Source organism: Crocodylus siamensis, chromosome 1 (genome assembly GCF_052110815.1).
Source record: "Crocodylus siamensis isolate JL-2025a chromosome 1, ASM5211081v1, whole genome shotgun sequence".
Lineage (NCBI taxonomy): Eukaryota > Metazoa > Chordata > Crocodylia > Crocodylidae > Crocodylus > Crocodylus siamensis.
In genome coordinates, this window is record NC_143395.1 from 208,324,813 (window position 1) to 208,345,917 (window position 21,105).

Genomic DNA, 21,105 nt, shown 5'->3' on the forward strand with positions numbered 1-21,105 from the left:
TAAACAGATCACATCAGCTAGGGAGTTCTGCACCTTTGGGAGAAGTTGGGAGCCAGCTATCACTCACTACAATCAATTAGGTATCATGGGGGGGAGTTAAACCGAGTTATGGGCAGAGCAGATACATCCTGCTTCCAATCTGTCTAACTGGATATGAGCAGCCCACCTGCTGCTCTGCACAGCTCCATGGCCCTGTACAGTTCCATGTCTCAGCACTGAGGAATGGTCGCTTAGGTACTCTCAGAACACCTGGGAGAGGAAGGGTGGAGGAAGGCAAAAATGTCAGAAAAGACTGAGACAGCCACTTTCATTTTGTATCCCATTCCTCCTGTCTTCTGTGCAATTCTAGTAGTCCTTCCAGTTTGCTTCCTTCTGCCTAGCCAAGCAACGCAGAATACAAATGTAGGGAAAACTCAGCACTGTTTTAGTGCTATAGCTGTCCACTCTTGGGTCGCTCCACCTCTGGTCCTTGGTAGGATTGTCACTACTTCTGCTGATGGAAGAGAAAGAAATGACTGCAATGCTTTGACATCATCGACCAACCAATTGGATTTTCTCTGGTTAGATCTGGCGTGATATCCAATAGAATGTATTTCAGGTACAGTGTAAGCAGCGTCAAGTCTTTCAAGCGAGGCCAAGCTGAAGTTCCATGGGGCACTCAGTGACAGGGCTCAGAGTCAGGACATAGCCTTGTCTTTTTTTTCTTAAATTTAATTTGCACCTCTAATGCAGTTTGCTGCAGGGCAAGATCAGAAAGTTCAAGAAAAGAACTAACATAAAACTAAAACATAACCACCTTTCACAATAATTTAATGTTATCCCCCCTGTGCTATGGTGTCATTAAATGTGAGCACTGACAACAAAGAGATCAAAGACCGTGCCTATGTCTACACATAAACCTCAGTTAGCCAGCCCTACAGGCACTCCCACATTTTCCCTAGATTCCCAGGCAACTCTTTGATAAAAAAAAAAGTTCCTGTGAGGATCTGAATTAATGAGAGTATAAGGTAAAGTCTGAGTGCTATTAGGGATAACTATGGCAAGTTATAAACAACAAATCAAAGAAATCCCTCCCCATCATATCCTGTTCATAAAGGTACGGCCACAAAATCCCAACCTACCCAGAAGAACAAAGCCTCCAGAAAATAAAACCCTTTTATTTTTAAACAAATAGCCCTGCTTCTTCCAGAAAGCCAGGTGGAAATTTTGAAACTTCCCATCATACCCAAACCTGATCATACAATTAGGCCACAGGCCTCAGAACAGTATGAATATTCTGCTGAAGAACTAGCTAATGACATATTTACTTTTGATGGTGGATGAAGATCCACATGTTCACACCAATTCTTTTATAATAACAACTGTCTTTGATACCCCAGACCTGGGCTGCCCAACTGCTGAACAGCCATATGCTACACTCCACGCAGGTCACATCTCACCCCTTCCCACATCCCCACCTCCTGGAGCAAGGGCAGGAAGCAGAAAATAGAGGATGGAGGGGGAGCTCTGGGACCCTGACAGCAGCAGCAGAAATGGTGAGAGGAGCAGTGGCTGTGTGGGATGGGTGTTAACCCCTTGCAGGCTGCATGTGCCTCATGGGCTATCAGTTGGACATCCCTGCCACTGATTATTCTAAAGTATACATTTAATAAATGCTATATCTCAAGCACCTGCTATCTACTAAAAGTAAATGTGAGCATAGCAAAGAAAAAAAAAGAGGTCAGCATGCTGTGAAAATCACATCTTTTCTAGAGAGGAATAAAATCTTGTTCTTTTTGGTTTTGCACCTCGTAATATTGCACCTCGTAATATAGATGTTAACCTGGATTAGGCCATTGGTCCAGCTTGTCTAATACCTTGGCCTCATCAGACAAGGTATGCTGATATTCTTATAGAAGGGGTCCTGAATCCTGTCACTATCCTGTTTAGCTTGAACACAGGGTTGTTAGGAAAGTCAATGCAAGGTTTTCCATCTGATGACAGCTCACAGTTCTAGCTTTGTCTCCACTGCTCCTGGAGGTAGATCTACTTAATCAGTGCCCAGAGGAGCCAAGAGCACTAGCACAGGCCGTACAAGAATGTGAGAATAGCAATGGAAGGAGGGAAGCAAACAGAGGTGGCCAAAACTATATCAGCTCCCAATGGATGGATTTTGCCTGCCCTTTGGTTATAACTCCAGCTGTTTACTGGCTGTGACTCCAGCTTTTTCAGTTGGCAGGAATTGCCATGGGTACTACTTAGCTGTTTCTGGAAAGAGAATGGCATAACTTTTCTAGATGGGCAGTCCTCACCAACATTATTCACATCTTAGTCACATCAAGTTTAGACTGAGGACACAGCAGCTCCTGCAAAGTAGTGACCAGTGTGACAGAGTCATCTCCAGGGGTGGCCATAAAGTCCCTGGAATTTCTTCAGCCCTCGTTCTCTGTGGGCAATCACCCCTACAGACTCCTGCCACACCTTGATATCTTTTACTTTTATGTGAGGGAGGTTGTCCCAGAGCTGCTCAAATTGCTTAGCTGTCTGTGGTCATTGCCTTATGAGCTAACTGCATGACTCCATTCTGCCCCTACACCATACCCAAGTCTCACAGGTGTAATCACGCACTGTTGTTCCCCACTGCTGTTCATTCCTTATCCTCACACACTCAGCTCCTTCATCTGGGCTCATCAATACACTCAGACTCTCAATAGGCTCCTGGACTCTCTCTGGTCCCACACTCTCAGCCCCTCAGTTGGGGCTCTGAACCCCTCCCTGCATCCCTAGGAGCCTCTTCCTTCCCTTTAATTCCTTCCCAAACTCCCAGACTGCTGCCAACTACACCCTCCTTTCTGGCATTCCTGAGCTGCAGCCTTCCTGGTCTGGTGATGTTCTTCCAGCAGCTCCCTAGATGTTATTACTGGCTCTTCTCAGGGTCTGGGCTTATATCCTCTCGAAACCCAGCCCTGCTCCTGGGTCAGATGACTGCAATCAGCCTAAGCTACACCAGCAGGAACACCAGGCCTCCTGCCACAGCCTATTCAGATGGCTCAGGCAAAGAACACATTTTGCCTTTCCTCAGTACTGGCTGGGAAGACCTCTGGGAGAGGCTTAAAGTGATTTGACCAATAAACCCCTAAATGATATAAGTCCTAGTCACTGAAAATGTCTGACACTTCACTCTTCACATGACACCATGGCAGTTACAATCACAGGTTCTAGGCCTGAGTGCCCCTATGTGATCACTTCCTAACAGTATAAATGGGAGACAGATAATATCACAGAATTATTATTCTTCAGTGCTTCCTTCCCACCTTGGTTTGCCAGAGCCTGGATCCAGAGACCTCAGGGGCAAACTGTTAGTCTCCTATTCTTCTAGGTCATCTGTAGGGGTAGGACTGGTTGGCATTAAGGAGTGGACAGGGGCTTACTCTGGAACTGAGAAGACCTTTTGACAGTGATTTTGACTACAGTTAACATGCTAAGCTTTGTATGCATGGAACAAAACAGGAGCACTGAGAGAATAGGAACTAACCATGAACACTGGCCAGCTAGTGCTCTGAGGCTGCTTTTTTGAGCATTTCAGATATGTGACTGTAGATCTGTAAAGTATGTAAGCACACTGAACAGAGATGGGAACCATCTCTCTCCATACCCCAAAGTTCATTGGCAAGCCACTTCTTCAAGACTTCTTTTTACCCACCAGCAATACTCAGTGAAATTCAGCTCAGTGATATCCCACGTAGTGTGCAAACCCCACTTCTTTGTCCCATGCATATCCTGGTGCAGCAGTTGTCTGTGGGAGTAGGAGCACTGGCTCTACACCTCCCTCCACTTTCAGGAAGTATCTTTGCAAGGGGCAGTTCAGGAGGATATTAGGGCCAACCCTGTGGTCTAGTAAGTTTGTGAGTCTGCAAAGGCTATGGGATACAAATGTGAATGGACCTCAGGGGTGTACTGAAACTTGATGTGCTCTGTATGGTGTATTAAACTGGCCCTAATGGGCCCTCTGAGAGGAGGCACTGTGGCAGGAAGCCACCTTTGTTTCTCCCCAAAATCCCTGCCCTGTGACAATTTGATTAGGATGGGCCCAGCAGAGGAGACACACACTTACCCTATCTCTTTAGGTAACCTGAGCTGGATACATTCCTGAGGGAGGGGGGAAACCTACTCCCTCTGCCTACGTGACTGGTATCAGCTACCTGGGTGAGGGGCTTCTACTTGGTGGGCTAGAGTCTGCCTGGCAACTAGTGATATATTTCAAATTGGTTGGCCGACAGCCAACAGGTGCTGGCCTCCATTGGACCAGGTGAATGAAGTCACAGGGGCTGTATAAGTTAAGACTGCCCAGGAGGAGGGGGAAGCAGCTATGTGGGGGACTCAGACTTAGAGAGGAGCTTTACCATGTGAAACTGGCTCTCTCCCCCATAACTCATGAGCGAGGAACGGCCTGCCTCCAGAGGGAATCTCCAACAGCCTCTGGATGATGCTTGTGAGTAAGCTACTCCAGATCTGGTTAGATATCTAGCTGGCAGTAACTCAGATGCGTGATCAAAAGGCCACCTCAGCCAGACTGCATGGGATTTCTATTATATTGTTCTATCTTGTACCCTATTTTTACCCTACCCCCTGTAATCAATACAGTTCTCCTTTGTGACTGGTGTAGGAGACTTATTGAGGGGTGGGTCTAAATTATGCCTAAGAGGCCCCTTAGGTCTGCAGACTAAGAGGGACGTTCCTTTTTCACCCCCGACTCGGCGAAGTGCCCCAAGTGCTTGTACTGGGTCGAGGACCCGTAGGACTATTAGGCCTGTGTTTCCCCGAGGACACAGGGCTGAGAGAGTCCCTTCTCGGGGTGGTGGCAGCTTACGTTACCCCCAGGCTAGCAAGTGTGCTCCAGGAAGGGGGTCAGCTGGACGCAAGGCGCCCCTAGGGAGGCACTCGGAGCCTGGAAGGCGCAGTGAGGTGGGTGGCTCAACGCAGGAGCAGCCCCTATTGGCCCTCCGCAGGCACAACACGCAATTCCTCTCTTCCTGAACCCATGACAGATCAGTCCCACTGCATTTTTCACTGCTCACATCATTAAATGAGCGATCTCACTTGCATACATGGATTCAGCCAGGGAGCAATAGCCAAATTTCTGCATATCTACCCTGCCCAGTCATGTGCCTCTCTCCCTCTGACAACAATTGGGAGACCTAGTGCCAGTCTACGCTTAAAACTAATAAAACAGAGCTCCCTATGCAGCCTCATGTGTTCCTGCTCCTCTCCCCTGCAGGGTGCATCAGCATGGTCCTTCCCATTTCCCAGCACTGGGACCTTACAGTCCTCTTGCATTTCCTCCTTCTCCTTCATCTCACATACCCAAGCTTTCACCAATTTCTGGATGCCTCCACGGTTCTTGCCTTTCTTTCTCCATTACCCTTGCCTTCTCTCCCAACAGCTGAAATACATCTTTGCCCTGATCATCTTTGGATCCTTGTTGTTCCTCCCACCCTCGCTGTCCCCTCACATTGCTCCCCTCTTTCAATCCTTGAGATCAAATTTAAACATAATCTTCAAGGATATACACAGCTCTGCCTCTGCATCTCTTTTCACATCCCACCTTGTACTCTCTGTTTTGTCAATGATTGTATCCCTTTTCTTCCTCCTTCTTCTGGCTTCAGGCCTTCTCCCATGATGTTCCTTAGACACAGACCAAACTACTGATCCTAATGCACAAGGTGCCTTCTTATGCAAGCCTGTCTTGAGGAATCAGTTCTTCCATAGAACCACTGGATACATGTCAACCAAATGCCCTTGGCATCCTAGGCACCTTGACAGTTTATATCTGGAGAAGAGAGACAAGGAGGCTTTGAAATAGCTTACTATTGCCTTCAGTTCAGTGTGCCCCCTCCTTCTGGTGCCTTTCTTTTAGATAGCAAAATGTTCAAGTAGTGTTTAAATCTTATACAGTGATGAGCACATTAGCAAGAATAAGGAATGTGATACATGAAAGGCAAATGTACACAAAGGCTTGTAGAGGTAACTTTTTTGCTGATATCCATGAGCACACACACCTTTGCATTTTTACTGAATACAGAACTGGAAATCAGGCGTTACCACTATGAAGTGTCAGGGAACTTAGGCTGATTTGAAAAAAATATATTTAGGAATCATGTTTAGGAATCATTGACTTTGATAGGAGTGCTTTCATGCTGAGAGTATTTAAAATGTTGTGTCATTTTTCACGTATGCAAAGCAATTCTGGTTTTCATATTCTATTTTTATTCTGTTTAGTGATTATTTCTATGGCGTTTGCTTCTAAAACTGTTTATACAGCTTTATTTGGAATGTCGCTGCATACATATAGGTTGAAGCTGGTTACTACATTAGTCATGAAATAAGCACAAATGTTTTTAAAAATCCTAAACTAAAGTCTCATGAACTGTTGTTGGAGCCATGCACTGTACCTGCACAGAACTGCTGGTTTCAAACACAACAGCCACCTCCTCAGCAACACAGGCGGCCAGAAACACATTCTTCCATCCACCACTCTGTGTTAGCTTCACTGAACATAACCCAGGTGAAGAGACTAGAACTGGTTCTTGTTCTTTTACCGTGCTTTCACTTTTCATTGCAACTGGACTATAGTCAAACAATGTAGAAAGAATCAGGCCAAGAATACAGAGCTCACTTGCAAAAGAATTAACATAGTGACTCCATGTACATTCCTTTCTGCGCCCCAGCTATCCCACAGCAGTGTCCATGCACACTTCCCATCTGTCTCATCTCGGGACATACATACATGCCCAGAGTAGCCCTGGTGCTGTTCCTCTCATGCACAGTCACAATATCCCCCTCACACATATGCTCTCTCGTGTCAGAACCAGCGCAATCACACAGCTCTGTAGGTGCATCCATGTACACACACACATACACACACACACACACACACACACACACAAAATACTTCTATTCTCATAAAATCAGTAACTTGGTTGTGCAAAAACTCAAGAGTATGCCCAGGTCAGGGCTCTCCAACTTCTGGATGGCAGGGCGCACATGAACATCACCCTGTTGTGCCAAAGGTGCAGGTAACCCAGTTCTGCCCTGCCACATGAACAGCATGAGCAGCCTGGCTTCCCCTCACTGTGCCTGTAGCACAACCTCCCTTTGAGCCATAAGCACAGTGCAGACAAAATGGCCTTCTCTTGCTTCACGGGCAGCCATGATCACCTCTGGCTCCACATGCAGCATCCTCCTGACTGCCTGTCCCCACTCCCCCAAGGAGCCGGGGCAGGAAGCAGAAGTCAGAGGAAGAAGAGCTCAGAGACTCTGGCTGCTGTGGCAGCAATAGAGATGGGGGAGCAGCAGACAAGCAGGAGCTCAGCGGCCATATATCAACCCCTTACCAGATGGCTGTGGCCCACAGGCTGCCATTTGGACAGACCTGCCCTGGGTAGTACACTGTAATGGGGCTGCTGTCAGAAGAAGTTGGAGCAGTTAGACTTAGTATAGACACAAGTCTTGCCGAAAGCCCCACAAGGACTTTTTATTTGAAGGAAGGGCCTTCAACTCTACTCTGGCTGTTGACAGTTCACAGCTTTATCTGGACTGCTGTTTCTAAGCAGTTCACCTTCCCTCTATACTGAAGCAAGCAGAACTGTTCCTCTTTCCTCCTGAACTACAGTTTTCACCTGAGAGCCAGCATATGATTTTGTGACTGATATGATATGAGTTTCTTTCCCAGAGCTGTGCTTTACACTTAGAAGTTCTAAGCATGAAACAAAACTAGAGAGAATTCCAGCCATTTGACCAAATTTGGCATTTGATCCAACTACATACAAAACAAGTACCGGGGAAGAAGTTAAGCAAGTACCTTTCTTTTTTTAGACCAGGTGAGTAGCTGGGGAAAAGTTCTTGGCAAGGTTTGGGTGCAGTCACCCTTCTTCAGGCATAGGGAATCTCTGCTGGTCTGAGACACCAAGGAATGAAAGAAGCTAGAAGTGTGGCAGGATGTCAGTGAGAATGCAAATAGGTAGAAATTAGAAAGACAAATGGCAAAGCAGGCAAGGGAGGGGGAAGAAAGCAGGAAGGAAATAAAAAGTCTGAAGGGAGACATTACAGTGATAGAATACAAAGCAGAAAAGAGGCTGTCAGTGAAAAAAGAAATAGTAGGCGATCAGGAAAACAGGAATGAGAGAAGCTAAAAGTGTGGCAGGATGTCAGTAAAAATATAAATAGGTAGAAATTAGAAAAACAAAAATTAAAGCAAGGAAGGGAAGGGGAAGAAAACAAGGGGGAAAAAGGCCAAAGGAAAACACTACAGTGGCAATAATGCAAGGTAAAAAAGAGGCTTTTAATGAAAAAGGAAATAGTTAGAAATTAGGAAAAGAAAGGGCACAAAAATAGGGGATGGGTGTAAAGGTGAGGGAAAAGAAGAATGTAAGAGGTCAGGTCAGGCACGTACCTGGTGACCTGACCTCTTAGGGGAGTCCATTTAGATCAGGCAGTAAAGGGGGTCAACTTCATCAAAGCAAGGCCATTCAATTCATGATTGTTTTCTCTTCTGTGCAATGAAATGGGGAGTGAACATGAAAAGCTTCTTATCCTTGCGAAAGTGAGATGGCTTTCTCATGGAAAGGTGTTGACCTATGTGTTTGAACTCCATTCTGAGTTGCAAATTATTCTCAGTAACTTTAATTTTGATTTTTTAGGTCGTTTCATGGATGAGCTGTGGTTGGCAAGGCTTGCCTAAATGGAAGAAATATTTACATGTCTCAGTGAACTGACTGCTAGTCTACAAGGCCTGAAAACAACCCCTTTTAACGTTCATGACAAAACAAGACCATTTGTTAAAAACTTCAATTTATTATTCCAGAACTAGAGAGAGGTAATTGTCAAGCGTTTCCAACATTAGATGGTTTTCTCACTGAAAACAAACTCAAATTTCACCCTGACCTGACCACTGACATTAAAGAGCGTTGCCTTGGTCTAATCTCAAATTTCAGCAACTATTTCCCTGAAGGTATAACTAAAGAAAACTGGATCAGAAACCTGTTTTCACTTGAAGAAAACTGTTTGTCCAACTGCTTCTCAGCTGAGTAAAGGGAGAAACTAATAGAAGTTTCATGTGATGGTGAGATTCAGCTGGAGTTCAGAAGAATGCATCTTGGTTATTTTTGACTCAGAAGAAGAGAAAATAACCCCAAATTTCAGACAGGACATTGAAATCTTTTATTCCATTCTGCACAACATATCTGTATGAAATTGGATTTTCTGCTATGATTGCCATTAAAAGCAAATACAGTATGAAGCTAAATGTAGAACCAGACCTCAGGCTGAAATGACCAAGATTTCACCAAACATCCAAATACTGTGCTCTGTCAAGCAAGCTCACCCCTCCCACTAAAGACATTCTCAAAAGCATCTCTGGACAGGTAAAATTACAGTCTTTTCTCCAATTTCCAATTGTTTTATAGATTCAGAGTCAGAAGGGACCTCAGTGAGCCATCTAGTCCAACCCCCTGCCCCTGGCAGGCAAGAAAAGAGTCACCAACCCTGGGGTCATGTGATCCCAGACAGATGCCTGTCCAGTCTCTTCTTGAAGACCCCTAAGGATGGGGTGACCATCACCACCCTTGGGAGTCCCTTCCAGGTTCTGGCAACTCTGACCATGAAGAACTTTCTCCTAATGTCTAGCCTAAACTTTCTCTCTAGTAGCTTACGGCCATTGTTCCTTGTCATTCCAGGGGGTGCCCTGGTGAACAGCTCATCGCCTACTATATGTTGCTCTCCCCTTATGAATTTGTACACCATCACAAGGTCCCCTCTCAGCCTTCTCTTGGAGAGGCTAAAGAGGTTAACATCCTTTAACCTTTCTTCGTAGGGCCTTCCCTGCAGGCCTCTAATCAGGTGAGTGGCTCTTTTTTGGACCCTCTCCAAGTTGTCTGCATCCCGCTTGAACTGCAGCATCCAGAACTGGACACAGTACTCCAGCTGCAGTCTGACCAGTGCCACATAGAGGGGGAGAATCACTTCCCTGGACCTGTTTGTGAAGCACCTATGGATGCACGACAAGGTGCGATTGGCTCTGCTAACTGCTTTATCCCATTGGCGACTCATGTTCATCCTGGAGTCAACAGTGACTCCAAGATCTTTTTCTGCCTCAGTGAAGCTGAGGAGGTTGCCGCCCAGCCTGTAGGTATAATGGCAGTTCTTTCTCCCTAGATGCAGCACCTTGTACTTGTCCTTATTGAATAGCATCCTGTTACTTTCTGCCCACTTCCCCAGCCTGTCTAGGTCGAGCTGGATCTGGTTCCTCCTTTCCAGGGTGTTAGCTGCACCCCATAATTTTGTGTCGTCCATGAACTTGGACAGGGTGCTTCCCACCCCTTCATTCAGATCACTGATGAAGATGTTGAACAGCACTCACCACAGAACTGATCCCTGAGGGACTCCACTGCCCACATCTTTCCAGGTAGACACTGACCCATCCACTACCACCCTCTCTGAGTTCAACCCTTGAACCAAGTTGCTACCCAGTCTACTGTGTAATCATCCAAAGCAAATTCCCTAAGTTTATTTATAAGTATAGCTACCATAACTGATAAAACAATGTTCTACAATTACTAAAGGTTTTGATGTTGTTTTAATACATAGCTTGTTACCTATGTGTGTGAAATATTTGTCGATGGTACTTAAGACTGTATCATTTTAAATTGGTGGTATTCAGTCTGTCAGAGTTTGGGAACCGCTGGCTTAAGTGAGCAATCTGCCAATAAAGGAAACAGCAGCTGTTCAGAGTCTGTTTCACTGTGTTACCAGGAAGGAATAAAGGAGTCCATTTTCCCTGGAGTACCAGAAGCCTCACCTCCACCACCTAGTGGTAGATCATAGTTATAACTGTGTTGCCATTTATTGTTATGGGAAGTGGATTGTGACCAGAAGTAAACCCATTGGGTTATACAGGGGAAACTGTTTTGAAGAGTTATAACAAGGTGAATATACTTATTTAGGTAGTTTACCACAAGTAGGACTTCCAAGTGTGCTGGAATTATCCACCTAATGTTGTAGAAGAAAACCCCCCACAATTCGCAGACCGCTGGTTATGACATATCACCTCTCCCTCAAACCCATACAGAAAATCCTCAAACCATTGCAACCCATCCCAGAAAGAGACCCTATCCTTAAAGAGATCTTCCCAGAGCCACCCATCCTAGCCTTCAAACAAGCACCAAACCTTGCTAACTTCATCACCAGAAGCAAACTTCCTCAGGCCCAGAACATGCCGAATGGATCCAGACCATGCCATGACAAAAAATGCAAAACCTGCCAACACATCTCCACCATTCCCACAATTACTACACCCCACAACAGAGCCATCAACATTCCTGAACCTTACAGCTGCACCCTAAAAAGTGTAATATCCAATACACCAAATGCCCTGATGGAAAAAAATATGTAGGAGAGACCAAACAACTGTGAACCAGAATGAACGCACAATGGAAATCTAGCAAAGACAGGAATACTCAATTACCTGTGGGGGTACATTTCCCATAAGAAAACCATTCTCCTCAATCTCTCAGTTCTAATCCTCAAAGGAAACTTACAAAACACTTCCCAGACGAGCCTATGAACTCCACTTCATCAACCTCCTGGATACTAAAAATCATGGACTAAATATAGACATTGGACTTATGACACATTATAACCTACCTGACATCTGACTTCCCAGGTAGCTCTCCACTATTCATCCCCCTTCTCTCACCCATTTACTCCTCAATCTACATTTTCACTGACTACCTGTCTTGTATGCAAACCAGCCCAGCCTCTGGCTTTTTTACTTTTCATTCCATCCAGGAAGAGCACATACCACTGCTGAAACTTCCTCAGCCTGATAAAGGGTTTTTGAACCCAAAAGCTTGCTTAAAAATTGTTTTCCAACTATTTATGTTGGTCTAATAAAATAAATCAGATTCACCCAAAGAAATTTGTCTGGGTATGTCCTTAGACCAACATGGCTACAACCTACACCCCTGTATCTGGAAAATACTATTTTAAATCTATTCACTCTGAGCTGGTTCATTCCACGATACGTGTCTGGTCAGTCCTCCAGGCATCCCACACTACATTACTCCTCACCCCCACCATCCTCCCCTCCTTCCCTCCCTCTTCCCCTCCCACTGCTGCAACAGGTACACAGCAATAACTCTACTGCCATTTTCTTTTTCTTTTGTTGGCACTTTTTTTTATTAATAAGCTCCCCTGTACTACTTGTTCAGTACAAGCTATCTTTCTAACAACTGGCTGTGTTCTCACTCCCTACCCAACTGTTCCTCCCTATTATGTCCTGCTAGCCCTGTGGAACTTAAAAGATTGGGTCCTAGCATTCCTCCCTCTGCCACAAAGCTAGGCAAGTAAACAGCAGACTTAGGTCGTTTGCAGGCTCTTGAAGCTTACTGCATTTTTAGAAGGGGAAAATCACAAAAGTGAGGATGCCTCCAGTCACAGATCTCCTGTGTAGAAGTCAATTTAGTTGGCTTCTGACCTATTTGACTAGAAAAACAGACAGAGACCAGAAGGCTGATACTGCTTATTTCAGTTACGTGTTCTGAGATAAGGAATTCTGCATGTTGTGGGTTATCCTTAGGTTATATTGATATATTGCCCTGTGCACAGATAGTTTGTTTACGTAAACTTCCTAAATTTCTGTGTAATTTACTATTGTTTTGTTTCTCCAAGGTCGTATTTTTTTTCTCTTTCTCTGTCTTAAGTATAAATATGCTTGTAAACTTAGAGAGTGCAGAAATCCTTTGAAACAGACAAATGGGTGATTCCCCTTGCTGTATGGAATTCTCCCTGTGATCACAGTATAGCCCTAAATAAAGAAAAGCTGGATCTGTCAGTTCTGATTCAACCACAACACGAAGTTTGATTTCTTCCATACCTGCCTCCTGGGACACCCAAAGCACAAGCCCCCAAAGCACCCCTGGGCCACAAGCCACTACTCACCCACTATGAGGCATACTGGGCTGGGTACTCACTCATAGAATCATAGAACATTAGTGTTGGAAGGGACCTCAGGAGGTCATCTAGTTCAGCCCCCTGCTCAAAGCAGGACCAGCCCCAATTAGATCATTCCAACCAAGGTATGTAGAGCTGGGACTTAAAAACCTCCAACTATGGAGATTCTACCACCTTTTTAGGTAACCATTCCAGTGCTTCAGCTTGCTCTGTCATCTGCCACCTCTGAGAACAGTCTAGCTCCATTCTCTATGGAACCCCGTTTCAAATTAAAGGCTGCTATCAAATTCCCTATCAGTCTTCTCTTCTCCAAACTAAATAAGCCCAGCTCCCTCAACCTCTCCTCAGAAGTCATGTGCCCCAGTCCCCTAACCATTTTTGTTGCCTTCTGCTGGACTCTTTGCAACTTGTCCACATCCTTTCTGTACTAGACACAATACTTCAGATGTGACCTCACCAGTGCAGAACAGAGGGGAATAATTACTTCCCTTGATCTGCTGGCAAAGCTCCTACTAATACAGCCCAGTATGCTGGTAGCCTTCTTGGCAACAAGGGCACACTGTTGGATCATTCAGCTTATTGTTCATTGTAACCCCCAGATCCTTTTCTGGAGAGCTGCTGCTTAGTCAGTTGGTCCCAAGCCTGTAGCAGTTCATGGGATTCTTCCATCCTAAGTGCAGGATTTTGTGGTTGTCCTTGTTGAACCGCATGAGATTTCTTTTGGCCCAATCCTCCAATTTGCCTAGGTCACTCTGAATCTTTGCCCTGCCCTCCAACATACTTTCCCCCGACTTGGTGTCATCTGTGAACTTGCCTACAGTGCAATCCATCCCATCTTCCAGATAGTTGATGAAGATATTGATCAAAACCAGCTGCAGGACTGACCCCTGGGGCACCCCACTTGATACTGGCTGCCAATTAGACCTTGAGCCATTGATCACTACCCATTGAGCCTGATGATCCAGCCAGCTTCCTATTCACTTTACAGTCCATTTATCCAATCCATACTTCCTTAGTTTGCTTGCAAACATTCTGTGGGAGACTGTATCAATAGCTTTGCTGAAGTCAAAGTATATCACGTCCACTGCTTTCTTTCCCTTCATCCACAAACCCAGTCATCTTATTACAGAAGGCAATCAGGTTGACTTGCTCTTGGTGAATCCATGCTGACTATCCTTCTCCTCCAAGTGCTTATGAATGGATTCCTTGAGGACCTGCTCCATGATTTTTCACTCTCACCCCTTGGAATTGGAGCCACAGCACATCACACAAATGTGAACCCATCCCCAATGACTGACATTTGAGAATGGTTCAGTTGCTATGTGTGTCCACACTCTCACGGTACCCAGCCTGATTTGCATGAGGTGATGCAGCACATTTACGTAGCTCCCACCAACTACTGCTGTTTCTTTCCATTGTGAGCCTTCTTAATTCCAGGCCCAGCTTCCTGAAGAAAGTGCATTACATACAGGGTATTTAATGTGTTTCATGCTTCTTTTGTGCACCTTTAACACCAATACAGAGGGCCTTGGAGCTGGATACAGTCTATGTGAAACAAAACATACACCTGCACCTCTACTATCTTGCATTTGACTGGTCTCAGTGACTATTGCCAATATATACTATCCTGCCCTAAATTCTTGTATCACACAGTTGCACACAGATGCCATAGAAGAGCCACACGTACAGCCAGGCAATCTCTGTTTTTTTCTGTGCTGACCTTCAATCAATTTTTCTGTACTGAACTTCCTTTTGTTGTCTATCCCAGCTTTCCAGTCCGTCAAAATCCTTTCAAATTCTACTTCTATCCTCTAAAGTGTTTGCAAATATTCTCAGGTTCATGTCATCTGCAAATTTAATCATGAAGCTTTCCATTCTGATATGAAAAGAGAATGTCATGAGGGACTATAGCAAACGCCTTACTAAAAAAAAATCCAAGTATGCTCTATCCACTGACTTCTCTTTATCCACCCTACTTATATTGTCAAAAGAGATTGAGTTGGTTTGGCATGATTTGTTCTTAACTAATTCATGCTGTTTGCTAGTGATCACCCTTTCCTCCTCCGGTTGTTTACAAATTAACTATTTTGCTCCAGTAACTTCCTGTGTATCGTTAATGTCTTGTTGCTGAACTAATGATATCTGTCACTCCAGGTTCCAGAGAACAGATTGATCTGTACTGCCATTGTAGGAGAGGATATCCATGAGGGCCATTTACTTCACATTTTTTTTAATCCAAACAATGGCCCCCTGGAAAATATGTACATTCTCAGGAGGCTGAGAAAAGAAGTAACATTCTTTGCTACTCACCTGCCACAGGCAAAGAAATAAGTAGGAAAGTTGAGTGGGAGTTCACAGTCCTGCTGCATCTCTTTGTATGTATTGACTTGTGACCCTTGTTCCATTTATTGGTTTTCGTGGTAACACTCTATTTCCCTGTGGCCATCTCAGCGGCAGTTTTGGCACTCATGTGCAGGTAGTCAGACTGTCTCCCAAGATGGTGGATGCACATGTGGTATGCACATTATGCATGTATGCTGAGCATTCACAGAAGACTACGCACTGGCAACATACACCCAGCTATGTGTACCCACCCTGTGTGGACACATATCAGCAAATAAGGGCCAAAAATGTAGGCAGCTGAAATGCCTGGCATGACTAGTGGCTGCAAGACTGTGGAGGAGGAGGACCCTACAATGTTTATGTACCAATCGCAGAGTGTCTCAGGCACCTTCACAGCCAGAGGTCTTCCCCCTTTAACCAGAAGTCATTTGCACTTGGGTCTCTCTGACTTCCCAGCACAGCTCTCTATCCACTAAGCCACAGGTCAGGCAGTGCTCCTTTTGGGGCTGGGTCCCTAAGCAGCTACCAAAGGGAGATATTCAGGGTCAAAAAGAAAAAAGCAAGCCAGTAGGTGTGAAGTTTGTTGAAGTGGCTTCTGGCCTGAATAAAGAGGGGCCCTGGGTTCTAGCCGGCAGCCTTATCCCCAGTGAGGTAAAAGCTTTCCCCTGCCATGGCCCTCCTTCCATTTTTCTAATAATCATAATACATGCAAAAAAGTGGTTCAGCCTCAAAGCTGTTAAAGAGAGCAGTGCTTGATCTGTGGCACAATGGTTAGCACATTATGCGAGTCAGAGCAATGCAGGTTCTGGACAAAAAGTGCACAGAAGCACTTCCTAGTTTATGCCCCAAACATGTAACTTATGGGGTGAAAACATGGGATGGGGGTGTTCTCCACCACTTCTTGTGCTGCAGGACTTCTGCCCAGGTATGTACTCATCCATCCATATAGGGTTATGCATCCAAGAATAGAATGGCTACTCGCATGTAAGAGCCAAAGATGCCATATACACAACTTAAAACTTGCCACATAGATGACCACAGGGAAATAGAATTCCTTTCCAGATATTTGGGAGACTTTCACTAATATGCAAATCCCAGCCCCCAGCAGGATAACACATTTGTGCCTTGCATTGAACACCTTGTGGTATAGGACAGTCCCTCCCTGATCATCTGAAAAAAGCACAGCATTTAAGGACAGTCTACTCCATTTTAGGTATCTAAGTAGAACTGGCCAAGTGCAATTCTACTCCATCTTGTTCAAGGCCCTGAAAACCCATTAATGCATTCATTTTTGTGACACACTGGGGAGGAACCACCTGACATCTACATTAAGGGACAGAAACATGGTGGCACAGAATTGAACTTAGGTGCCTAAATCCACTTACAGCACCTAAAAGATGGAATAGAATCTGGCCCTTAATGAACACTTCTCCAGATAGACACAAAATAATAGTACTGATGGTGATTGAAGTAAATTTTGTGGTCTATGCATGCAAATATACATGCATACTGATTTGAGTTACTAGATGTTTCTAACTGCAAAGTTAAAAATTCTGTGTTTAAAACAAGGTTAATTTCTAATGAGCTGTTTTGTGCCCTATATTCCCCCAGATCTTCCCAAAAAAGCAGGTAGTGACATTGGTTGGCACCACCTATGCTGCTCTCAAGCCTGCAGAGGACTGGGAGAGCATTCCTGGTGCTCTGAACTGCCAAAGTTATTGCCAAGAAATTACAGGCATGCAATAGGAAGGTTTAATGAAAAGGTGCCACTATATATGCACTCTTTGCTTACACATGCACTGAAACAGTACCAATAATTCCAGTGTGGGTGCAGATGGTAACAAGATGCGCTTAGCCCTGGTTTGATATTAAGAAGCACATCTAAAAGTTTAAAGCATCTGCAAGTGTGGAACATTTTCCCAAGGGCATCAGAATTGAAAACGGCAAAATTCTCTAGCATAGCTGGGACTGCCAAGTGAGACAAAATGTGGACAGAGCAAAGCCAAAAACCAAAGTAAAATGGATGAGCTGGGGTTATTTTGCATATCTTACCTGTCTCTGTGGACCAGTAGGCTCGGATTCCCGCCTCCGCTGTCGGATAGCTGGCGCTGTGTGTAGCGGGGACTGAGCAGGACTTCCGGGCTGCTGTTCATGTTTACTGTCAGACACTGTTTGAGAGAGTCCTTCATGCCTGTGTGAACTGTCCTCCTCAGTCACAGGCTGCATACTCCGTGTTCTCCCTTCATGGATCTTCGGCCTGACCACAGCTTCTGTGCTCAAGCGCCTCCTCTCCTCACCCTCTTCAATGGGTCTCAGCTCCTCAGGTTCTTCATCAGTAGTTCCTGAAGTACTGGGCTCAGCACCTGGGTGAAAGTCCTTCAGCTCAGTCTCCTTGTCAATGATAACCCACTCTTTACTATCAAAATCCTCCTCTTCTGCCAGGGGCACTGAGCGGAAAGCATTGCTGAGGGCTTCATGTTCTACTGATGCAGAAACATCCATCCTACCACTTGCCTGCCGGTCTGCTTGGCCAGTGTCAATGGATAGCATCTGTGCTGGCTGGGAGGAACAGACTAGCCGTGAAGGAGAACCTGGTAAATCCACTCGAGATCTGAAAACAAGAAAAAAAGCTCTTAAAGACCAGTAAGGTTTCTACCCAAAATTAAATATTGCAAGAAACCAAGAGGAAACTGGGATGGTCTCATAGAAAACTTGAATAATCCCTCTGAACCCTTGTCCAATTCACTTAAAAATACAAGCCTAATTCTAAACCAAAACATTTCAATGTTTAACCTATAGTTATGCAATGAAATCCCATCATGAACTGCTTCAGAGTAGAGCAGTATCAGTATTTCTTCTTTTTGTACATTACTACATGAGAGGATTGGGGAGCACAGTGAGTTTCTGACTCCAAAGTACTTCTTACTTCTGGGAAGAACATAGGGAAACATTCTCCAGGTTGCTCTCTCTCTGCACAGTTCTGCCAGGTACACAGTTTCCTTTACACTGATCATTTGATCTTCAGTCCAGACTAAAGAAGTGCTTTGAAGATAACTGGAATGCTTTGTGCTCGTTTCAAACTGGAGAGCTCCATAGGCTTTAACTGGAAAGCTCCATAGGCAGAACTGGTTCCAGGAAAAAGTGAAGGTACAGGTGCATGATATTAATCCTATCTGATATGTAATCCATCTTCAAGTATCTAAATGCAGGGTAGGGCTCAGTACTGCACATATGCAAACTACAACTAGAGCAAATCAAGCAGGCATTTGGGATGACGAAATGAACAGACAAGAACAGACAAGAAATCAGGGGGGCTGGGCAGATAACAGATACCTACACCCAGAGGAAACAAAAGAGTAAGGGAAAATGATACCCTAGAAGATGCTCAGACCACCAAAACAAAGGAGGCCCAGAGAGTCGCATACACAAGTCTCACAAGGCAGAATCAAAGCAGGTTTATATAGTGTAAGCTCAGGGCCTGGCTTTTAACATCCACTCTTACAATTCATCCCTGCAAAATCTTGCAGTTGAAGGTATCTGATGCTCCCTAGTAGAAGACTTCAATAGGGAATGGATGGAAAGCTTAAAATTTCTCTTTATATTAGAGTAGTGCTTAGAAATTTGAGCCAAGACCAGTGGCAGGGATGACAGAGATACAATACAGACTCCCTCCCCAAAGCATTTACACTATGAAAGTTAACAACTGAGGGAATGGGGTTGTAAAAGGAAACTGATTTGATCCTCTAGCAATGGTTGTCAACCTGGGGTATGCATATCCCTAGGGATACTTAAGTGTCGTAGGGAGTACGCAGAACTCCACATGCCTGCACGAAGCTATAGCACAGCTGTACAGGAGCACAGCCTGGCCATGTGGAGAGCAGCTAGGTCTGGCTGGTAAGTTTGTCATTGGGGGAGGGAGTGGGGCTGAGGCAGGGGCTGTCTAGCCAGGGCGAGGGCGCAGAACTGAGCCTTGCCAGGTGGGGCAGCTCCCACCACTGTGCACACTCCAGGAGGCCATGGGGTGCATGTGCCCCCAGATCTACATGCGGGGCATGGCGGGCTATGGGGTGTGGCAGGCTCCGGGCCACTGTGGGCTGGGGCAGGGGCAGCACTGAGCTGTTCCTGGTAGGGGTGCTGGACCAGGCTGTGCTAGGAGGGAAGGTTGGGGGGGGGGGCTACAGCAAATTCTAGGGTGGCTGCAGCCCCTTCCATAGCCTCCTCCCAGTGCCACTGCCACTGCCACCACACACAAGCGCAACCCAACCTAGCCCCAGCGCAGCCCCAGCTCCAACCCGCCCTGCCCTGCATGAAGATCCGGGGGCACATGCCTCCCATGACCTCCCAGGGTGCATGCAGTAGCGGAAGTTGCCACCCGCTGCAAGCTCCCACCCCCCACGCACCCCAGATGAGCCACTTGCAGCTCCATCCCGTGCTCTGCCCCAGCTGGGCAGCGCCTACCCCTGCTCCAGCCCCAGGCCCACTCCCTCCCTCCCCATGGTTTCTTCCTGGCAGGGGGCTGGGCTGGGCTGGGCTGGGCTGTGCTCATGGTGGGTGGTGCTGGCACTGGCGCTGGTGCTGGGAGGGGAGTTGAGGGGCCTAAGGTGAATTCTGGAGTGGGTGCAGCCCCCCTGTAGCTCTGCTCCCATAGGCCCCTCAACCCCCCTCCCAGTGCCAGTACCAGCACCACCCACCCTGAGCACAGCCCAACCCAGCCTCCTGCCAGGAAGAACCCAGGACCCCAGCCCACAGCGACAGCAAACTTGTGCCCGACACGCAGATCTGGGGGCAAACAACCACCAAGCCCTCCCAGGGTGCACACAGCTGTTTGTGGCTCTGTCCCACACCCTACCCCACCCCAACTGAGTAGCGCCTTCCCCTGCCCTCACCACAGGGCCTCAATCTCCGTCCCCCCTTAAAAAAAAGAAAAAAATATAAAGGGGTACATGAGCTGAAACTTTGAGCTTTGAGTACAGAAGGGGTACACTTGTTAAAAAAGTTTGAAAACTCATGCTCTAGGACCTCTCATTTTCTTCTATTCCCAGAATGGGCAATGAGGTTTATAGATTTCATAGACATTAGGCCCACAAGGAACCTCATAAGATCATCAGGTCCAACCCCCTGCCCAAGGGGCAGGAAGTCAGCTAGGGTCAAAGGATCCCAGCAAAATAAGCATCCAACTGTTTCTTGAAAGTGTCCAAAGTAGGTGCTTGCACCACCTCTGAGGGATCTATTCCAGGCCTTAGGGGATCAGACAGTAGTGAAGTTTTTCCATCCTAAAATGATCTTGCAGGAGTTTGTGACCACTGGACCTTGTTATTCCTTAGGGTGCTCTGGTGAGCTGGCATTCTCCCAGATCCTGCTCCACACCCCTTATGTACTTATAGGTTGCCACCAAGTCACCCCTGAGCCTACCTTTCTGCAGGCTGAAAAGTCCTATGGCTCTCAGCCTCTCTTCATAAGGCCTGTTCTCTTGGCCTCTGATCATGCATGTGGCTCTCCTCTGGACTCTTTCAATCTTCTCTACGCCCTTTCTGAATTGTGGAGCCCAGAACTGGATTCAGTACTCCAGCTGTGACCTCATCAAGGCTGAGTACAGTGGGAGGATGATTTCCTAGGTCTTGCTTGATAAGCATTGGTAGATGCAAGCCAGAGTTAAGTTTGCTTTGCTGGCTGCAGTATCGCATTGGTGGCTCATGTTCATCTTGTGGTCAATCATGACCCCCAAGTCTCTTTCAGCCCTGGTGCTAGTGAATGTAGCACTGCCAAGCCTAAAAG

The 21,105-nt window shown here is 46.0% G+C and overlaps 1 protein-coding gene across 3 annotated transcripts in view; it reads right to left on the reverse strand.

Annotated features, from left to right (window-relative positions):
- The window catches only part of TTBK1 (tau tubulin kinase 1), a 366,739-nt gene that overhangs the window by 40,509 nt on the left and 305,125 nt on the right, over positions 1 to 21,105 (reverse strand). For all 3 annotated transcript variants that reach the window (XM_090053924.1, XM_090053932.1, XM_090053939.1), the window contains one exon: positions 17,383 to 17,941. In XM_090053924.1, the coding sequence (XP_089910050.1) occupies positions 17,383 to 17,941 (559 nt within the window). The remainder of the gene's footprint in view (positions 1 to 17,382; positions 17,942 to 21,105) is intronic.